The sequence below is a fragment of the Saimiri boliviensis genome, chromosome 3 (assembly GCF_048565385.1).
Source record: "Saimiri boliviensis isolate mSaiBol1 chromosome 3, mSaiBol1.pri, whole genome shotgun sequence".
NCBI classification, from domain to species: domain Eukaryota; kingdom Metazoa; phylum Chordata; class Mammalia; order Primates; family Cebidae; genus Saimiri; species Saimiri boliviensis.
Window position 1 is genome coordinate 9,387,740 of NC_133451.1, and position 20,180 is coordinate 9,407,919.

At 42.0% G+C, this 20,180-nt stretch overlaps 1 protein-coding gene across 6 annotated transcripts in view; it reads right to left on the minus strand.

The window, feature by feature from the left end:
• Positions 1–916: 916 nt before the first annotated feature.
• CLNK (cytokine dependent hematopoietic cell linker) overlaps positions 917–20,180 on the minus strand; it is a 203,347-nt gene continuing 184,083 nt past the window's right edge. For 4 of the 6 annotated variants that reach the window (XM_074395895.1, XM_074395894.1, XM_074395898.1 and 1 more), the window contains 2 exons: positions 16,878–17,033; positions 4,719–8,371 (listed from right to left, as the gene is read on the minus strand). In XM_074395895.1, coding sequence (XP_074251996.1) covers positions 8,120–8,371; positions 16,878–17,033 — 408 coding nt within the window. In that variant the 3' untranslated portion in view covers positions 4,719–8,119. Of the gene's footprint in view, positions 8,372–16,877; positions 17,034–20,180 lie in introns of all 6 variants that reach the window. The other 2 variants (XM_074395896.1, XM_003934684.4) reach the window with 2 other exon arrangements.

Below are 20,180 nucleotides of genomic sequence, written 5' to 3' on the forward strand. Positions count from 1 at the left end.
GCAGTGACACAATCTCGGCTCACTGCAACCTCCTCTTCCCGGGTTCAAGTGATTCTCCTGCTTCAGCCTCCTGAGTAGCTGGTATTACAGGCACCCACCATCAAGCCCACCTAATTTTTTAATATTTTTAGTAGAGACAGGGTTTCACCATGTTGGCCAGACTGATTTCGAACTCCTGACTTTAAGTGATCTGATCGCCTCAGCCTCCCAAAGTGCTAGGATTACAGGCATGAGCCACTGTGCCCCACCCATTCATTCACTTTTTATGGACATTTAGGTTGTTTCCATATCTTGGGATAATTGTCAGAAATACTCCAATGAATATGGGTGTGCAGATATCTTTTCAAGATCCTGATTTGATTTCTTTTTGGTACATACTCAGAAGTCGGATTGCTGAACATCGTCGTTCCATTTTCAGTTTTTTAAGGAAACTCTGTACTGTTTTCCATAGTGGCTGCACTACTTGGCATTCCCACCAGCAATGCACAAGGTTTCCATTGGTCTACAGCCTTGCCAACACTTGTTATCTTTTGTTTTTTTTGATACTGGCCAACAGGCATATGAAAAGGTGCTCAATTTCACTAATCATTGGGAGAAAAAATCAAAACCACAATGAGATATTAACCCACACATGTTAAGATGATTATTACATGTGTATCTTGCCTGCCAGGCTCTGAGCTAACAATCACAGGGATTGTGTCTTTTTCATCTTCACCTCCAAAGTCTAGAATAATGCCCATACATCAATAATTGTTTTAGAAATTTGATCCTAATTTTGCCCTAAATATGATTTTAAAAGGGTTTTAGGGGCAATAGGGCATGAAACAAAATTAAGCTATGTTTCGAATTTCTTTCTTCAATAATCAGATACAGAGAAAATTATAAAATTTAATTACATATTTGCTTTTATTTAAATTAGCATGACTATAAATTATGGACATAAATGTGCTTAGCAAGAACAAATATTGCTCAGAATAAAGAAAGATATACAAATATAATGCTAATATTATACAATGTAGACTATCTCATAGAAACTTGTGTATGTGTACACACATACATGACAAGTGGCTACATTCGACAATGGAGTTCATTTGATTCCTCCACAGTAATTAGAAAAGGAGATTTAACTGATTACAGCTCTTATGCAGTTACTCAAACACACCCACACATGCACACATACACACATACCCCCCACATAAATTTGGGAGAATTTTAAATTTTCTGACTCAGGACTTTTCAAAGCTATCTCAAGGGAGCTTCATGAAAACATTTAATGTTGACCTCATCCCACAAGCACTCAGAGATAAGTGTTAAAATAGAAATCCAATTGAGTAATGGGAAACCACCCTAGATTATCTTTTTTTTTTGTATATTTATTTGTCATGTGTCTCTCTTATTTACTGCTCTATTTTCAACATCTACAACAGTGCCTAGTAATGAATACACATGCAGTACACAAAGGTGCTAACACAATACGTGACTCATGATGAAGCTATGCACGTTTCTCCAGAATGGGAATTATTTAGTCCAAAAAATATCTGGAATGCATAAATGCTGTAATTGGATAAAACTAAAATTCCCTTACTCTGTTGAAACCAGATATCAAGTAATACTTTTAAACTAAACATAAAGTAATGGTTAAAAAGTGATTGAAACATTGGAATTTGGGCACGTCAAAGCCAAATCATTGAATATTCAATTACAGATCTAATAAAGCAGGTAGACTGTGAATAGCATAATTGTGTATGAAGACCTTGGTTCTAGTCACAACTATGTCACTGAGAGATTTTGGCCAATGAAGTACAATTTCCTGAATTGTAAAATGCTTAGAAATAGCTGCCCTCTCTTCTTTACAGAAGTGTCGTAAGAAACAAATACAATTAGATTTATATGCCCTTATTATTTAATCATCCATTACAAGCAAAATGTAAATGTGATTGTTCTTACTATGATCAACACTGAAAACAGTGAATTCAGACTATCGCTGTGGCAGGCCAGAGGTGGGTCACTTGGGACTCCGCTGAAAGAACTTCCTGGCCAGAAAGTTAGTGGCCAGAATCCAGCCGCGCTTTCTGGATCTGCCACAGCATTTGCGGGTCTTTTGTTGTTATTGTTTTCCAGGATAGCCCCAGACCATGACTTAGCATCGTGGGACACTGAGACCTGGACATTTCTGCCCACCACAACACTCTCTCCTCTATGGGAAGATTTTGCTTTGGGCTTCACCATGAGTTAGCCAAGACTCTCCAGAACTGTATCTCAATCTCGTGCTTCTTCTACTCACTCCCACACCTCCCCTCTTCCCTCTCACAGGTGAGAGCCTGAAAGCCCACCCTATACCCATACTTCTGTTTCTTCTCCCTTTGATCTTTCTCAAACATTAACCTCCAATCAGTGTTTGCACTTCGAACTCTGTCTTGGTGTCTTGAGTTCTAGAAAACCCGATTAACACAGTCCCTCAAATCCCAATCAACCGAAGCAGCCCATGTCAATATTTTCAATTTTATATTTTTTACAGAAATGTTCAAATAGATAAAAATATTGTGGACTTTTTATGGCAAGATGTTTAATTTCTTTTCTTTCTTTCTTTTCTTTTCTTTTCTTTTCTTTCTTTTCCCCTCATTCTTGCTGTCATCTTTAGGCTACTTAATTTCTACTTCTTTTTCTTTTTGGAATTATATCATGTATGTATGATATAAGGTGATAAAGATAAGAGGTGATAATACATTAATTCAAATATACACCTCATCAAATGATAACCTCCACCTGACATTCACCTATTTTATCGACAGCAATGGTTGAGAGGACTCATAGACATTTCTTGAGAACACAGCATTGAATGGTATGGCCTCAATGAGTCAGTGAGTTGGAGTTATCAGTCATCTCCCAATAGCTTTGTAAGATGAGGGTCAGATTCTTTCTTGACATGAGCCTGGAGCCCTTCTGTAGAGTCCTTGTTTCCATACTGTCCCTGGCTTGTTGAATTCCAGCTTTTAGCTCTGGCCAGACCAGTGAGGTCCTTAGTATCCAAGCTCCAATGTAAACACTTTTATCTCTTGGTTCATGTGTAATCTTCAGGCACACTCTAAGATAGGCTCAGTTAGGTCTCAAAAATGCCAGCTTTACAAAGAGCTTCTTCATTACATGCTCCAGATGTAATTTACAGGCATCACTTCACATTTACCTTGTGAAGGAAGAGCACCTGAGCCGGTGCTTGGATGGTGGGTAGATGCTAAGAGCTTTTCCGAGAGCTCATTGTCTGCTGTCTTACAGAAGGGATGATCCTGGGCATTGCTGGTATTGTTTTCATCTGATTCTACTGCCTTTTAATTCTTTTCAGTTTTCTTCCTGCATTAACGCTACACTTATATAAATACTCTATGAATTTCCTGTGTAAGCTTTGCTATCATTTGGCATCATGATACACTGTTATTTTCAACAGTATATATAGTTTTAAAAAAGCCTATTGCCAGTGGAAGAGTTTATTTTATGGTGGTAAATCTGTATTTTCAAATTGTTTCTTTCTCTCTCTTTTTTTTATCACTTTTCAACTTGATAGTAAAATGCCACAGTGTGAAGAATGTACCTGGGAAGATGAGCTTGCATGGAGCCAGGCAAAGCAGGTTACAATCTGGGGCTCTCTTCTCATAACTGATTAAACAGATCTATAGCTTCTTCAAGCCTCTGCTTCCTCATCTTTATTGTCAAACAAGAATAAAATTAAATCCTCTTAATTTAATTTTATTAAATTAAGGCATGAGCCACCATGCCCGGCACAGGAATAATATCATGACAGGTGCAATGTTACTGCAAGAATTAGCATTAATTTGAGGATAGTTTTTCTTCGTCTTTGAATGGAAGTCCATAATTTGAATTGTTAATACAATTTTTAGTTTCCCTCAGACACATGCTTGGCTGACTGCTAGAGAAGGATATAATCTGAGCTCTTTACTATGAATGTGTTAATTCCATTTGACTTAAAGCTTCTAGAAGCAGAGGATGCTGGAGGCTGGTCCTGTGGGCATTTCACACCATGGTCAGAGTATTTTCAGTTTCTATCTTCAAGGTGACATTCACAATTGCTGGTTTTCCATATCACATTTCTTCCTTATACTTGAATTTCTAGGATTACAATAAAAGAGAGCTAATATTCATCAACATCTTTAGTGTAAGAAATCATTCACACATTGCAGATGTGTAAGGCCAAACAGCTGACATAAAGGCAGCACAGTGTCCTGTAAAGAGCGTAGATTTGGGAATTTCCCACAGACTTGTTCTGCACTAGCTGCAAACAGTTAAGCAATAGCTTCTGGTCACCTTTGCCGCTTGCCTGTATCATGAGCATAATGGCTATGTTTATAGAATTTTGTTGATGTAGTCTAGAAGAAACTTTTAAAACCTGAGTTTTTATTTATTTTTACTTACTTTCCAGTGGCCAAATACTAGAATGTTTTTATTTTCTCTGTGGTTTGAAAATAAACATTTTCTCTATGGTTTGAACTTTTAAAATTGTGATTGATTTTCCACTTTCTGTTCTAGAGTGCTTTTCTTTTCTACAATGTCAAAAAAATCATCTTTGGAAGACACAGAAAATAATCTTTTGAAATCAATGAAAACAATGGAAGCATTGAATCCAGGAAACCAAAGATAACACAAAGACCACTACAGAGGTGAAAAGTGTCTGGTGAGAGAGAGTGGCTGAGTCAGGTAACATTGTTTCCTGTGGGCCCCAGTTTTATCTTTCCCATCAATTAATATAATGGGAAAATACTTGAAGTGTTCGATGATGGCTTCCACTGAATCGAACTTCTGAAACACAGAAAAGAAAGTTAATGGTTTTTAAAGTATCTTTTGTCTCTGCAGGTTAAAGTATAGTTAAGGTGCTTCATTTTGCATAGGGAAGAGGTAAACCATTTAACAATTTTTGTATGGTAAAGATGTTTCAGGAAATGCTTTTTGTTTTGTTTTGTTTTGTTTTCTGAGACTGTTTTGCTCTGTCACCCAGGCTGGAGTGCAGTGGCCTGATCTTGGCTCACTGCAACCTCCACCTCCCAGATTTAAGTAATTCTCCTGCCTCAGCCTCCTGAGTAGCTGGGATTACAGGCACACGCCACCATGCCCAGCTTATTTGTGTGTTTTTGGTAGAGACAGGGTTTTGGCATGCTGACCAGGCTGGCCTCAAATCCTGACCTCAGGTGTTCAACCTGCCTCAGCCTCCCAAAGTGCTGGGATTAGAGATGTGAGCCACCACGCCTGGCTGGAAGTAGTTTTTAAAAAGAATAGGGCAACCTTGAAGGATGAGTGAGAAGAATGATAACAAGGGAGGGAAAAAAAACGTTATTCAGAGGACCAAGAGTGAACCCTATGACAGCTCTTTAAATTTTCTCCACATGGAGTTTTCCCTCTCTGGAATCAGATCACATGGGTTAAGTTCCATTCTATTGTTATCACAACCTTTCTATCCTAGAAACTCAGATGGGTTAATTACACAGCAATCAGGCCTTGGTTGCCTCCCAAACCTCAACCTTAGCTCTGAACAGCAAAAATACAGAAGATTCAGGCATTAATGTATTAAATTGGGAGGCAGTGCCTGCAGTGAGCTTGCTCTCCAGTAATAAAGTTTAAGGAATTCTAGCATACATAGAACAGAGACAACCCCAGGGCTGCTTAGCCAGTTTAGCTGCCCTCCTTGGACTTCTTGTGAAATAATGAGATGACTGCAGATTTCAGTGTTTCTAGATATACAGATAAAGTGTTATGACAATTTAACGGAAAGTAAGATTATTTCAGGTTTGGGGAAGTGGGGAAGTGCTTTGTCAAGGATACAGACTTGAAATGGGCTATGTTATGGTTCATTCCAGACAGGAGGGTTGAAAGACATTAAAAGCAGAGAATGTACAGAGCCACGCACAAGGACAGGTATTGAGAAGACTTGAGCATATATAGTAATTTTTTAAAAAATTTCAGTAGCTTTAGAGGTACAAGTGGCTTTTGGTTATGCAGATGAATTGTATAGTGGCGAAGTCTGGGCTTTCAGCATACCCGTCACCATCATAATATACATTGTTCCAACAGGTGAGTTTTTCATCCTTTACCCGCCTTCTCACTCTCCCTCTCTGAGTCTCCAATGTCCATTCTGCATATACAGAAATTCTGATTAGGTGAGTTTGGATGAGTTCCTGAAGGAGAATACTGGGAAATAATCCAGAAGAGCTTGCTCAACCTGCCTCCCCAGTTTCAAAACACCTTGGATTCTCCTTAGCAAGCAAGCCTATGAGGTGAACAGGTACGGGGAATTATTATTATTATTATTATTATTATTATTTTATTTTATTTTTTTTTTTTTGAGATGGAGTTTCACTCTTGTTACCCAGGCTGGAGTGCAATGGCACGATCTCGGCTCACCGCAACCTCCACCTCCTGGGTTCAGGCAATTCTCCTGCCTCAGCCTCCTGAGTAGCTGGGATTACAGGCATGCGCCACCATGCCCAGCTAATTTTTTGTACCTTTCGTAGAGACGGGGTTTCGCCATGTTGACCAGGATGGTCTCGATCTCTTGACCTCGTGATCCACCCGCCTCGGCCTCCCAAAGTGCTGGGATTACAGGCTTGAGCCACCGCGCCCGGCCCGGAATTATTTCCTCTAAAGAGCTAAAGGAATTTCAGCTCAGAGAAGCGGACTAATTTACTCAGACTCCCTTGGTTAGGGAGGCCGAGGCCAGGAATGAAGCCTCACTTTCCAGGATACTTCTTTTTATTATTCAACTTTGCCTATAGCTCCTGACCGCTGATGTTCCAACAAACCAAGGTACAGATGATACAGCCTGAAGAAATGGAGCCAGCGTGGGGGCGGGCTACTCGGCCTCTGATTTGGTTTTGTCTACTCCTTCCTCTGCACAGGGCATCCTAGGTGCAGAAATGTTGGAAGGCCTCAGGAATAGCCAACAGGGAATGAGATTGACCAGTTAGGACCTCACAGAGATGACATTCTGTTGGAAGCATGCAGAAAATAATTTCCTATGCAAACGGATCATTTCATTTAGGGATATGTGCTGTGAAAATTGTCAATTGAGCTTAACAATCTCACCAGATCACTCAGTGGCTTCCCTCGGGGCTGTTGGGAGGGAACATTCTTTTTTGTTAGAAGCACACTGACTAGAAAGGAGTTAAAAAGCTAAAAACCTGTGACCTCCAGGGTCAACTCCTCCTTCCTACCATCATGGGGGTGGGGGGAGGTTGAAGAGCAAATAGATACCACAGTGGGGACAAAAATGTGGGGAAAGAAATGCAGAGTTGGAATTTCTTGATGTTAACTAGTCCCTGGATCTAGCCCATTTCTGTCCTTTCTGGTTACATGGATCAACCAATTTCCTCCTCTCCCACCTGAGCTCATTTGAATTGGGGTTTCTCTTTTTATACCCAAAGAGTCCTGGTTCATTCTGTAAGTCCCTGTCCCTCTGAACCTTTTACTGGATCTGTGACAGTTTCCAATGATATAACCTATGTGTCAATCTGACTTAGTGAGTTCAGCCTGTTAAGATACTGGGCTGGAAGGCATGGTGGCTCACACCTGCAATCCCAGCACTTTGGGAGGCCAAGATGGGCATATCACGAGGTCAGGAGTTTGAGACCAGTCTGGCCAACATAGTGAAACCCCATCTCTACTAAAAATACAAACAATTAGCCAGGTGTGGTGATGTGCGCCTATAATCTCAGCTACTCGGGAGGCTGTTAGATGTAGTGAACCCCAAGTTTCTCTTCAAAGAATCAGTATGTCAGTATGTTCAGCTCTCTTACTCTTTAATTCTCCATTTTAAAGTTTAACTTCCTTGTAGTTTCAGTAAACAACCTTTTCCACCAGTTCTAATCAGTAGTTCACCTCTTCTCCCCTGGTCCCCTGCTCCATCCTGACTCATCCCTGTCACCTGCTCTGGTCACCTGCTTTGACCCCTGGCTACCTGCTCTGACCTGCATGTAATGTCCTTCCCGCCGAACTACCCACCCCGCCACTCTGGCTCGTACCTCTGCTTCCTTTAAAATCAGCAAATGGAATTAGACTAGACTGTGCAATCTAACGCTAGACAATCGGGGGAACGACACAGCAGTAGGAGCTACCTCCATCAGGAATAACTGCCCCTTCCCCTCTGTCCAATTGTGCACTCACCATTGTTCCATCTGTGATCTGCACCCTTCCATATAAGTAAACTGCCTTGCCAAGGAAATTTATATTCAAATGCTACTTCTTTTGCAGCACTGAAAATTTTACTTATAACACAGAGGCAGGAGAATCGCTTGAACATGGGAGGCGGAGGTTGCATTAAGCTGAGATTATGCCATTGCATTCCAGCCTGGGTGACAGTGTAAGACTCCATCTAAAAACAAACAAACAAACAAAACTAGACCAGGCACGGTGGCTCACACATGTAATCCCAACACTTTGGGAGGCCAAGGCAGACAGATCCCTTAAGGTCAGGAGTTCGAGCCCAGCCTGGACAACACGGTGAAATCTCATCTCTACCAAAAATATAAAAAATTAGCCAGCCTTGGTGGCATGTGTCTGTAATCCTGGCTACTTGGGAGGCTAAGACAGGAGAATCACTTGAGCCCGGGAGGCAGAGGTTGCAGTGAGCCATGATCATGCCACTGTACTCCAGTGTAGGAGACAGAGAAGAGACTCCATCTCAAAAAACAACAACAAAAAGTACTGTAAAATTAGCAGCTTAGAAACAGCAGAAATGTATGTCTCACAGTTCTAGAGCCTGGGGAGTCCAACATCAAGGCACTGGAAGATTCAGTGTCTAATGAGCCCATTTTCTTGCCTTAATGCGGTGTCCTCACATGGTCAAAAGAGCAATGCCCTCTTTTATAACAGGACTAATCTCATTTGTGAGGTGTCCACTTTCAAGACATAAACACTTTTCCAAAGTCCCCACTTCCTAACACCTTCACCTTAGGGCTTAGGATTTCAGTGCATGAATTCTGGAGGCATACAAACGTTCAGACCATAGCACCACCCATATTACGTATACAATAAATGAGTTTCTACCTGATGCTAAGGTAAGGTACTTTGCCTGTTGTCCAATGGGGAGAATAATTTCTACTATATAAAGGTAATTGTAAGCACAGGGCCTGTGGAACCTAAATGCCTGAATTCAAAGCCCAGCTCTCCCAACCACTAGCAGTGTGATTGTCAACAAGTTTCTTGCATTCTCTGTGCCTCAGTTACTCTATGAACGGTAATGGTGGTGATAGGACCTGACTTTGAGGTTCACTGTGAGAATGGAATTGATGCATATACAGTACAGCATTGAAAAGAAAGTGTAACACACAGTGAGTGCTCAGTAAATTCCAGGCCTTACTATTAACTCCTCCCTTCTGGATTTGCCAAGAACATCATGGGAGAGCAATGAAATCACCAAGAAGTTTATATACCATTACTGTAAGCCTTTAGGAAGAGAATGCTTTTCTGTATTTCATTTCCAATTTTAAACCAAGCACAAAGTTTTCTTTTTCTTTCTTCATGCTTGATAAAATGAAAGGTTATTAACAACAACAAACACTTTTCATGCAGAATTCTTTCACAAACTTGGTTAAATCCACATTGCTAAAAGGAAATCTTTCCTAGTGTCAGTCTTCAGAAGGAGGATTATTTCTTTGTCCTGTTCTCATTCCTGTTTTCTTTGTCCTGAAATAATACATTTGCTATTAATTGTTTTAATAATCTGCTACATGGATGACATTTTATACGAAATTGCAATTTTAACAGGTAGTAGGAAGCAGGACAAATGAAATTAGTCACATGGTCTTTCCTTTTTTTTTTTTTTTTTTTTTTTCCAGATGGAGTCTCACTCTGTCGCCCAGGCTGGAGTACAGTGGCATGATCTTGGCTCATTGCATCCTCCACTTCCTAGGTTCCAGCAATTCGCCTGCCTCAGCCTCCCAAGTAGCTGAGATAACAGGCACATGCCACGGCACCCGGCTAACTTTTTGTGTTTTTAGTAGAGATGGGGTTTCACCAAGTTGACCAGCCTGGTCTCAAACTCCTGATCTCAAGCGATCCTCCCGCATCAGCCTCCTAAAGTGCTGGGATTACAGGCGTGATCCACCATGCCCGGCCTGGTCTTTTCTTATTATTGGTTTCTAATGATGGGGTCAAAACTGAAATATTATCCTGAAGAGCCTTTTAGAAAAGATTATAATTGGCCAGGCGCAGTGGCTCACACCTGTAATTCCAGCATTTTGGACAGCCAACACAGGGGAATCACGAGGTTAGGCGATGGAGACCATCCTGGCCAATATGGTGAAACCCCATATCTACTAAAAGTACAAAAATTAGCTGGGTGTGGTGGTGTGTGCATGTAGTCCCAGCTACTCAGGAGGCTGAGGCAGGAGAATCACTTGAACTGGGGAGACGGAGGTTGCAGTGAGCCAAGGTCATGCCACTGCACTCCAGCCTGGGCAACAGAGGGAGATTCCGTCTCAAAAAAAAAAAAAGAAAAAAAAAATTAATGAAGCTCTTGCATATTGAATCATCTTTTCCAGGGGGACAACAAATGTTATGCTAATATTAGATCTTAAAATCCGTTTAAACCTTTTGTGTTTATTCTATATATGAACTGTGGACAATGTTTCTTTGCCAGAAAAGTAAATAAATCTGTTTGGGTGCACACATGAGAGTGAAAGAAGGAAAGGGGGAGAAAAGAGAGAGAGAAATGCCAAGCAAGAAGGATGAGGAGGAAGTAGACGGGAGGTGTGAAAAAAAAAAAACACCCACGGGTTAATTATTTGTCTGTCTTCTAAAGTTTAGTTTATCATGTATATGGTGATTTTTAGAAACTTATAAACATTTGCAGAACAAAAAGGAAAGATCTGGAAATTGAAATTGTTCCCTTCTCTGAGATTTCACAGAAATGTTGACAAACATGACTTATACAACTGATACGCAGGCTGGGTGTGGTGGCTCACCTGTAATCCCAGCACTTTGGGAAGATCACCTGAGGCCAGGAGTTTAAGACCAGCCTGACCAACATGGAGAAACCCTGTCTCTACTAAAAATACAAAAAATTAGCCAGGCATGGTGGCACATGCCTATATCCTAGCTATCAGGAGGCTGAGGCAGGATAATTGCTTGAACCCAGGAGGTGGAGGTTGCAGTGAGCCGAGATCACGCTGTTGTACTCCAGCCTGGGCAACAAGAGTGAAACTTCGTCTCAAAAACAACAACAACAACAAGCAACTGAGATGCAGGGTTGACATTTGGCAGCAGTTTGGCCTCCCAAAGTGCAGGTTGTTTAAGGCAGGTGCCTCCTTGGCTGGCTAGGGCCAGTGTTCTACCAATCTTATTCTTGCATAGGTACCTACAGAGATCAGCACAGGTGAACAGGGCCTTCCCTGGATGGCAGGGACTTAATATTACGCTTTCTGTGTTCTCAGAATGCAACACTGAATCTAACATACTGTAGGCATTCAATTAATGCTTAGATAATAAATAAGTAAATGAGCAGGGGGTGCTGAATGATTCCCCATCCAATATGTCTATGTCCTAATCCCAGAATCTGTGAATATGACCTTACATTGTAAAAGAGTAAATACTACTTTATATGCTATAATACAGGATTAAGTTAAGGATCTTGAGAAGGGGAGCTTATCTGAGGTTATCTCAGTAGGCCCTAAAAGCAATCATGTGTTTCTTCATAAGATAGGAGCAGTGTGGCCGGGCCTGGTGGCTCAACCCTGTAATTCCAGAACTTTGGGTGGCTGAGGCGGGTGGATCACAAGGTCAGTAGTTTGAGATAAGCCTGGCCATTTTGGTGAAACTCCGTCTGTACTAAAAATACAATAATTAGCGGGACGTGGTGGTGTGGGCATCTGTAGTCCTAGCTACTCGGGAGGCTGAGGCAGGAGAATTGCTTGAACCCAGGAGGTGGAGCCAAGATCACACCACTGCACTCTAGCCTGGGCAACAGAGTGAGACTCCATCACAAAAAAAAAAAAAAAAAGGGGGCCGGGCGCGGTGGCTCAAGCCTGTAATCCCAGCACTTTGGGAGGCCGAGGCGGGTGGATCACGAGGTCAAGAGATCGAGACCATCCTGGTCAACATGGTGAAACCCCGTCTCTACTAAAAATACAAAAAATTAGCTGGGCATGGTGGCACGTGCCTGTAATCCCAGCTACTCAGGAGGCTGAGGCGGGAGAATTGCTTGAACCCAGGAGGCGGAGGTTGCGGTGAGCCGAGATCGCGCCATTGCACTCCAGCCTGAGTAACAAGAGCGAAATTCCGTCTCAAAAAAAAAAAAAAAAAAAAAAACACACACACACACACACACAAAAACGATAGGAGCAGTGGGAGATTTTGATCAGAGAAGAGGAGAAGGTCATGTGACCGTAGAGGCAAAGACTGGAGTGATGTGGCCTTAAAGGAAGCCAAGGGTTGCAGGCAGCCATGGAAAGCTGGAAGAGGCAAGGAGTGGTTCTTCCCTGGAGCCTCTGGAAGAAGCCTGGCCCTGCTGATACCATCATGTTGGACTTCTGGCCTCCAGCACTGTGAAAGAATAAATGTCTGTTGTTTTAAACCGCGAAGTTTCTGGGGAAGTGATACTTATTAAGCACCTGCCTCTATGTGTCTGCCACTATTCACATCATCTCATGTCACACTCAAAATAACTCCTATGAGTTAGGCATTGCTGCATCATCTGTGTGGTTAAATTCAAAAGCTGCAAGATAGCTACAAAACCACAGGAAATTAAAATAATCCTAGAAGATGCTGTTTCTTATTATGTTTTTCCTGCTGAGTTGGGTGAAGATGCTTGCTTTATTTGAACACTGGCTAAAGTAGCTAGTTGTTGGCTTGCATTTAGCAGATCCTTGCTATGCAAAGTGCCTTTATCTTGTTTTGAAGAGGTGTGATTTTTCCTCAGCAAGACAAAAGGCTCAGGCTGTAAAAAGCTTGAGGGAGTTGAGTGAAATCCAGATGTCTTCCTCTTAAACCAGGGTGTAGCTCCCTCAGAGGGGAGGCAGGAAGAACCACCAGGGAACTGTCATTTTTTTAACCTCCTCTCCAGCATAGGGTAAACTCCAACTAAGTGTTAACTATTCCTTAACGGTGATTCAGCCTGAAATGTTTTCAAACAGGTGGGGGATTGCTTGTATTTGCCATGTATGTGGAAACAGGGCATGAGAATAGGGCCTGGAGGCAGGAAACCTAAGGACTTTCTAGAACCAAGTCAAATGGAAACCCATCAGCTATGACAGGAAATAACCTCGCCATGTACAGAAAGCGTACACCGAGTAAATGACTGTGTACTTTACTTCATCCTCTGCATTTACATAGGGTGCACACCAAATAACCAATGGAAACCTCTAGAGGATATTTAAACTGCAGATAATTCTGTAAGGGGGCCCTTTCATTTTTAAGAAATCTGCTTCTGTTGCTTCATTCTTTCCTTGCTTTGTTTGTTTTGCCCAGTTCTTTGTTCAAGATGCCAAGAACCTGGACACCTTCAACTGGTAACGGAAGTCAATATTTTGCAAAATATACTGTATCCCAGCATTCTGATTTGCTAGCTGTGACTTTGGGGCAGATACTTAGCATTTCTGTGCCTCAGTTTCACATCTGTTAAACTGAAATATTGACAGCAGCTAACTCAGAAGGTGGCTATGAGGATTCAATAGATTAAATTAGTTATTAATGGCTAACTGCACAGAATAGTTTCAGTGCATATAAAAAAACCACCAAAACTCAGGATTCTGCCTTGGCTTTCTTTCTCATTGCTTGATTTGTGTATATATATATTTGTATTATTAATGAATGCTTTCATTGATTTATTCTTTCACCTGTGGAAATGTATGTTCAACACATATATGGGAAAAACAATAAGGAATGCAAAGGAGGAGAAAATTCCAGATGAACACAGAAAGGAGCTTCTTAAAACAGACATTAGGTTTTCTAAGGGATCCTTGGTGACAATTATTAGAGCAGCTCATCTGGAGGCTGAGGGTCTAATCTGTGGCCTGCCATAGGAGACACTCCTTGTTTGCCAAGACGGACAGTGAACCGTCTGACTGTCTGATTAAGCTATTAGGATATTATCACAGAGTCATTCTACTTCTTCTTTATTAGCAGACCGAAGTAGGGAATGTTCCAGAAAAAGAAAAAGCTGTAACTATGTTCAGGTCTCAGTTTCCTTCCTAGTAAATGGCGTTCATTAATGTCCTTTCTAGAGCTTTTTCAAGAACTCCATGCGAGAACAAATTAAACAGCATTTGGCCCAATGGCCTGGCACATGTAAAGGCACACCAGGTCCACATCCTCTATTATCTAAGGAAGAGAAACCCTTAAACCCAAGCATTTAAGAATTATGTAATGATTTCCTGGCCGAGAGTGGTGGCTCATGCCTGTAATCCCAGCAGTCTGGGAGGCTGAGGTGGGTGAATCATACGAGGTCAGGAGTTCGAGACCAGCCTTACCAACATGGAGAAACCCCATCTCTACTAAAAATATAAAATTAGCTGGGTGTGGTGGTGCACACCTGTAATCCCAGCTACTCAGGAGGCTGAGGCAGGAGAATCGCTTGAACCCAGGAGTCAAGATTGTGCATTGCACTCCAGCCTGGGCAGCAAGAGCAAGACTCCATTTCAAAAAATAAATAAGAATTATAGAATGCTTTCCTAAAGATGAGAAATTCTGTGAGCTGGGAGAAGATATAGAAGGATAAAGGGACACTGAGCTGGAAAGTCCATTACCATAGGTATCTAGGGGGACTATATCCTAGTTATTTAAATGACTCAGTAACAGTTATAAAAATATAACTAATAATTATCTAGGGCTTGATAGGTCCCAGGCACTGTTCTAAGTGTTTTACATTTATTAACTTGCCAATCCTCTTCACAAAATGATGAACTGGCCACTTCTCAATTTCGTGTGAACATAGCACTTTCTTAATGTGGTTGTGCCTGGTAGATTTATGCATTAATCTAGTGATTCACTCAGGCACTTGTTCATGTCACAGTGTTCCTGGGCTGTAGCAAAGGATCGTGAACTGACCCCATGGTCACCTCACTGGTACTGACTCCTCTCCGAGTCTCAAAAGAGTGCTCTGAGTCAGACACGGAATTTAAGCTGGAATCTTTACGCAGCTTGTGAATCAATTTCACACACATGCCTACCTGAAGCATGTTGGCAGCACTGGCAATGTGCCCTATTTTGTTATTTGCTGAAAAGCAATCGGTATCTGTGTGAAAGTTCTGGTTTTATCCTGTGTTAGTTTGTCAAGGCTACCATAACTAAGCACTACAGACGAGGTGGCTTAAACAACAGAACTTCCTTTCATCGCAGTTCTCAAGGCTGAAGTCCTAAGGTCAAGGTGCTAGAAGGCTGCTTTCTCCCGCGGCCTCTCTCCTTGGTTTGCACATGGTCGTCTCTTCCCAGTGTCCTCATGTGGTGCCCCCTGTGTGCATGTCTGCTTCCTAATCTCCTCTTGTCATAAGGACATCAGTCATATTGGATTAGGACTCATTCCAATAACCTCATCTGACCTTCATGGGGTTATGACCTCTTTCAAGGCCCTATCTTCAATTACAATCACATTCTGGGCTACCGAGGGTTAGGACTTCCATGTGTGGGTTTTCTGGAATGAAAGAGACACGATTCTGCTCGTAACTACGCACAACAGCAGACAAAACTGCAACCTGGAGATGTTAAACGAGAATCACTAAATTACTGAAGTCTAGGCTTTAAAAGAACATTTACATTTGAGGAAATTAAAGCCCAGAGAAGTTAAGTCACTGCCTGAGCTCACATCCTTAGATACGGTGACTCGTAACTCACTTCATTTCTTCTTTCCTTTACCCCTTCCTTTATCAACAGAAGAGTTGCAAGAGCAGCCTCTCCTTTCCCCTCCCGTTATTGCCTGTGTGTCTTTGGCCATTTATTTAATTTTCCAAGCCTCAATTTTCCTACATCTAAGATAGGAAGAATCATGACATCAAAGAGTTGTTGAGGATCAAAACAAGTAATGCTAGCCAGGCACAGTGGCTGTAATCCCAGCACTTAGGAGGCCAAGGCAGGTGGATCATCTGAAGTCAGGAGTTCAAGACCCAGCCTGACCAACATGGTGAAACCCCATGTCTACTAAAAAAAAAATACAAAAAATAGTCAGGTGTGGTGGTGCATGCCTGTAATTCTGGCTACTCAGAGGCTGAGGCAGGAGAATCACTTGAACCTGGGAGGAGGAGTTTGCAGTGAGCCGAGATTGTGCCACTGCACTCCAGCCTGGGCGACAGAATGCGACTGTCTCAAAAAATAAAAATGCAGATCGACTAGGCCTGGCATATACACTTTTTAGTGAAAATTTCCCCTTTCTTGTGGATTGATTTTTAAGTTATTCACAAATACTTTACTTGATTCATTATTTCGCCTCCACCAGCAGATGTGTACTGAGAACAGGCATGCTCAATATAGCCCAAACGCTGTGTCTGAGTTCACATTTATTTTGGGGACACAAATCCATAGACAAGGAATTCCGACAGACATCAGAAACGTCTGCAGTGGGCAATTCAGTGCTGAGGAGGAAAAGGAATCTGGCCTTAGTATATGCTCCCCTGAAGGCTTCCTGGGAGGCAGAGTTTAGATGTGTCTTATAGAATGAGTTTCTTTAACAGGCAAAGCAGGGGATGAGGTGCATGAAATGGTCAGAACTGGCCGCTGGCCTGGTGGGCCAAAATGTAAGATGTGCAGATGTTCGTGGAAGAGGAGGGGAGGTCAGCCTACACACCCCTCCTCCAGGGCAGCAGCATCCTCTTCCAGGGTAATATCTCCCAAACTCTTCCTTTATTTCTTGCACTTAGCCTGGAACAGGAAGGCAGTTAAGTTATACCCACCTTGTTTCCTCTGAGTCCTGTCCCCAGGGCAAACTGCTGATTCCTCTCCAGGAAGCGGATTTTTACATTGTAGACTTTGTTCCCATTAAACACAACCAAAACATAAGGCTCTTCCTTGGATTTTGCGGAACAATCTCGGACCAAGAAAGAACCATCCTGAAGCAGAAAGAGTACCAGTCATCTTTTCAGGCATGCCAGCATTCTGCCCTTGTAACGGTGGCAACAATGATGTTTGCATGTATGAGATTCCCAGATGGATTTAGTTTTCGCTAAACCACAATTCAGTAAGTTTTTACTGAGTGTCTGCATGTCTAAGGGTTCTTGTCATTTTCTGAGATGTGTAGCAGTTGGATCTTGACACTCATTTCTTCAAAATCTTTCATCAACACTAGGGGTTGGTGGCTCATGCCTGTAATGCCAGCACTTTGGGAGGCCAAGGCAGGTGGATCACCTGAGGTCAGGAGTTCGAGACCAGCCTGGCCAACACAGAAAAACTCCATCTCTATTAAAAATACAAAAATCAGCAGGGCATGGTAGCAGGCTCCTGTAATCCTAGCTACTCAGGAGGCTGAGGCAGGAGGATCACTTGAACCCAGGAGGCAGAGATTGCAGCGAGCTGAGATTGCACCACTGCACTTTAGCCTAGGGGACAGAGCGGGACACTGGTTAAAAAAAAAAAGAAAAATATTTCATTATCTCCTACTGACCTGGGCATAGTGCCCATGAACTTAGCATGACCAACCTATCTTTTTTATTTATTTATTTTTTTGATGGAGTTTCACTCTTGTTACCCAGGCTGGAGTGCAATGGCACGATCTCGGCTCACCACAACCTCTGCCTCCTGGGTTCAGGCAATTTTCCTGCCTCAGCCTCCTGAGTAGCTGGGATTACAGGCACATGCCACCACGCCCAGCTAATTTTTTTTTGTATTTTTAGTAGAGATGGGGTTTCACCATGTTGACCAGGATGGTCTCGATCTCTTGACCTTGTGATCCACCCACCTCGGCCTCCCAAAGTGCTGGGATTACAGGCTTGAGCCACCGCACCTGGCTGACCAACCTATCTTGCAGACTGATCTCTCACTGCTCCTGCAGCTCCTGGCTCCTGGCTCCAGCCAAGCCACCATTTCCCAAAGGCACCATCTGATTTGGGGCTCCCAGATTTTGCATGATGTATTAGTCTGTTTTCACATTGCTATAAAGAAATATCTAAGACTGGATAATTTATAAAGGAAGGAGGTTTAATTGACTCACTGTTCCATATGGCTGGGGAGGCCTCAGGAAACTTAAAATCACTTGGAAGGCGAAGGGGAAGCAAACTTGGACCTTCTCACATGGCAGCAGGAGAGTTGAGTGAGGAGTGAAGGGAGAAGAGCCCCTTATAAAACCATTAGATCTCATGAGAACTCACTCACTAGAACAGCATGGGGAAAACTGCCCCCACGATCCAGTCACCCCCCACCAGGTCTCTCCCTAGACACATGGCAATTATGGGGATCACAATTCAAGATGAGATTTGTGTAGGATCACAAACCATGTCACATGTGCTACTTCTTCTGCATGGAAAAGCCCTTCTCCTGGCCCCTTCTTGATATATTCATCTCTGAATGTTCACATATTTCCTCTTCTGCCTGATGCTTGGGTATTATTCTAGAGACAGTGAGAGCCACTGCAGGCTTTGAGCAGAAGAAGCTTTTACCTAATAAATTGGACTTCAGTGTGGAAAGATGTCTATGCAAGATTAGCGTTCCGGAAAGAGACATGGGGCTTCTAAGTCATGGATAGGAAACTGAGTGGAGAGATCCTGTGTGGGAGGAGGTATTGTAGCCTAAGTTGAGGTGAAGGCAAGTACAGGGCAAAAAAGCGGAGACAGAAAAGACCTGGAAATATCTGAAAGATGAAGTAAGACCAGGAGATTCAGAGTGACAGAAGTCAAGATGTGGAGATTGACAGTTTCTAAAAGCAGGTCAACAGTGTCAAATGGTCCAAGAGCTGAGAACAGGATATCGATTAGAAATAATTTTACACTCCGGGGAATAATACAGAATGATAGTAAGAGCTGGTTGTAAAAGAGTGAGAAATGGAGCAGTCCTCCTGAACGTAAACACACCTACCAGGCTTAGTTTTGTGGTTACATTGTGTCATTTATATGATGAAAAACACTGAAAAATCTGTAAGTGTAATTGTGTGTATTGTATAGAGGGTTATAAGTGATCTCTGAAAAATAAATAGAGGCTGGGTGAGATGGCTCATGCCTGTAATCCCAACACTTTGGGAGGCTGAGGTGGGTGCATCACTTGAGGTCAGGAGTTTGAGACCAGCATGGCCAAGATGGTGAAACCTCATCTCTACTAAAAATGCAAAAATTAGCCAGGCATGGTGGCATGTGCCTGTAATCCCAGCTACTCTAGAGGCTGAGGCAGGAAAATCTCTTGAACCCAGGAGGCAGAGATTGCAGTGAGCCAAGATCATGCCACTGCATTCCAGCCTGGGCAACAGAATGAGACCCTGTCTCAAAAAAAAAAAAAAAAAAAAGAATAAATATGATAGACATAGATAAAATACAGAGTGATTTATATCTATAATGAATTATAATTAGATTTTATAAAAGCTACATATAATTATATATTTCTATAATGAATATTTATAAATTTAGATATATGATAATGATAATAATACTATGTAATGCAATATAACAATATTTTAGGTATACAAAATTTATAAATAATAATGTAACATTATAGTGATGTTATGATGATACTGGTAGCTGAGGTGCATTGAGAATTGCTCTCAAGGTGCCAAGCACTTTGCAGACATTGTTTCATTTGCAGGTTTTTTTTTTTTTTTTTTTTTTTTTTTTTTTTTTTTTTTTTTTTTTTTTGAGATATAGTCTTGTTCTTTCGCCCAGACTAGAGGGCAATGGTGTGATCTCAGCTCATTGCAACCTCCGTCTCCCAGGTTCAAGTGATTTCCCTGCTCAGCCTCCTGAGTAGTTAGGATTATAGGTGCAAGCCACCACGCCCAGCTAATTTTTGTATTTTTAGTAGAAAAGGGGTTTCTCCATGTTGACCCGGCTGGTCTCAAACTCCTGACCTCAGGTGATCCACCCACCTCGGCCTCCCAAAGTGCTGGATTATAGGCATGAACCACTACACCTGGTCCATTTATAGATTCTTTACATAAACGTTGATGGAAGTATTTGTCTCATTTTACAGGTAAAGGAATAAAGGTCAAAAGACTTAAGTGAATCCCCAGTTACTAAATGGAATACTTCACAGTTACTAAATGCATCACAGTTACTAAA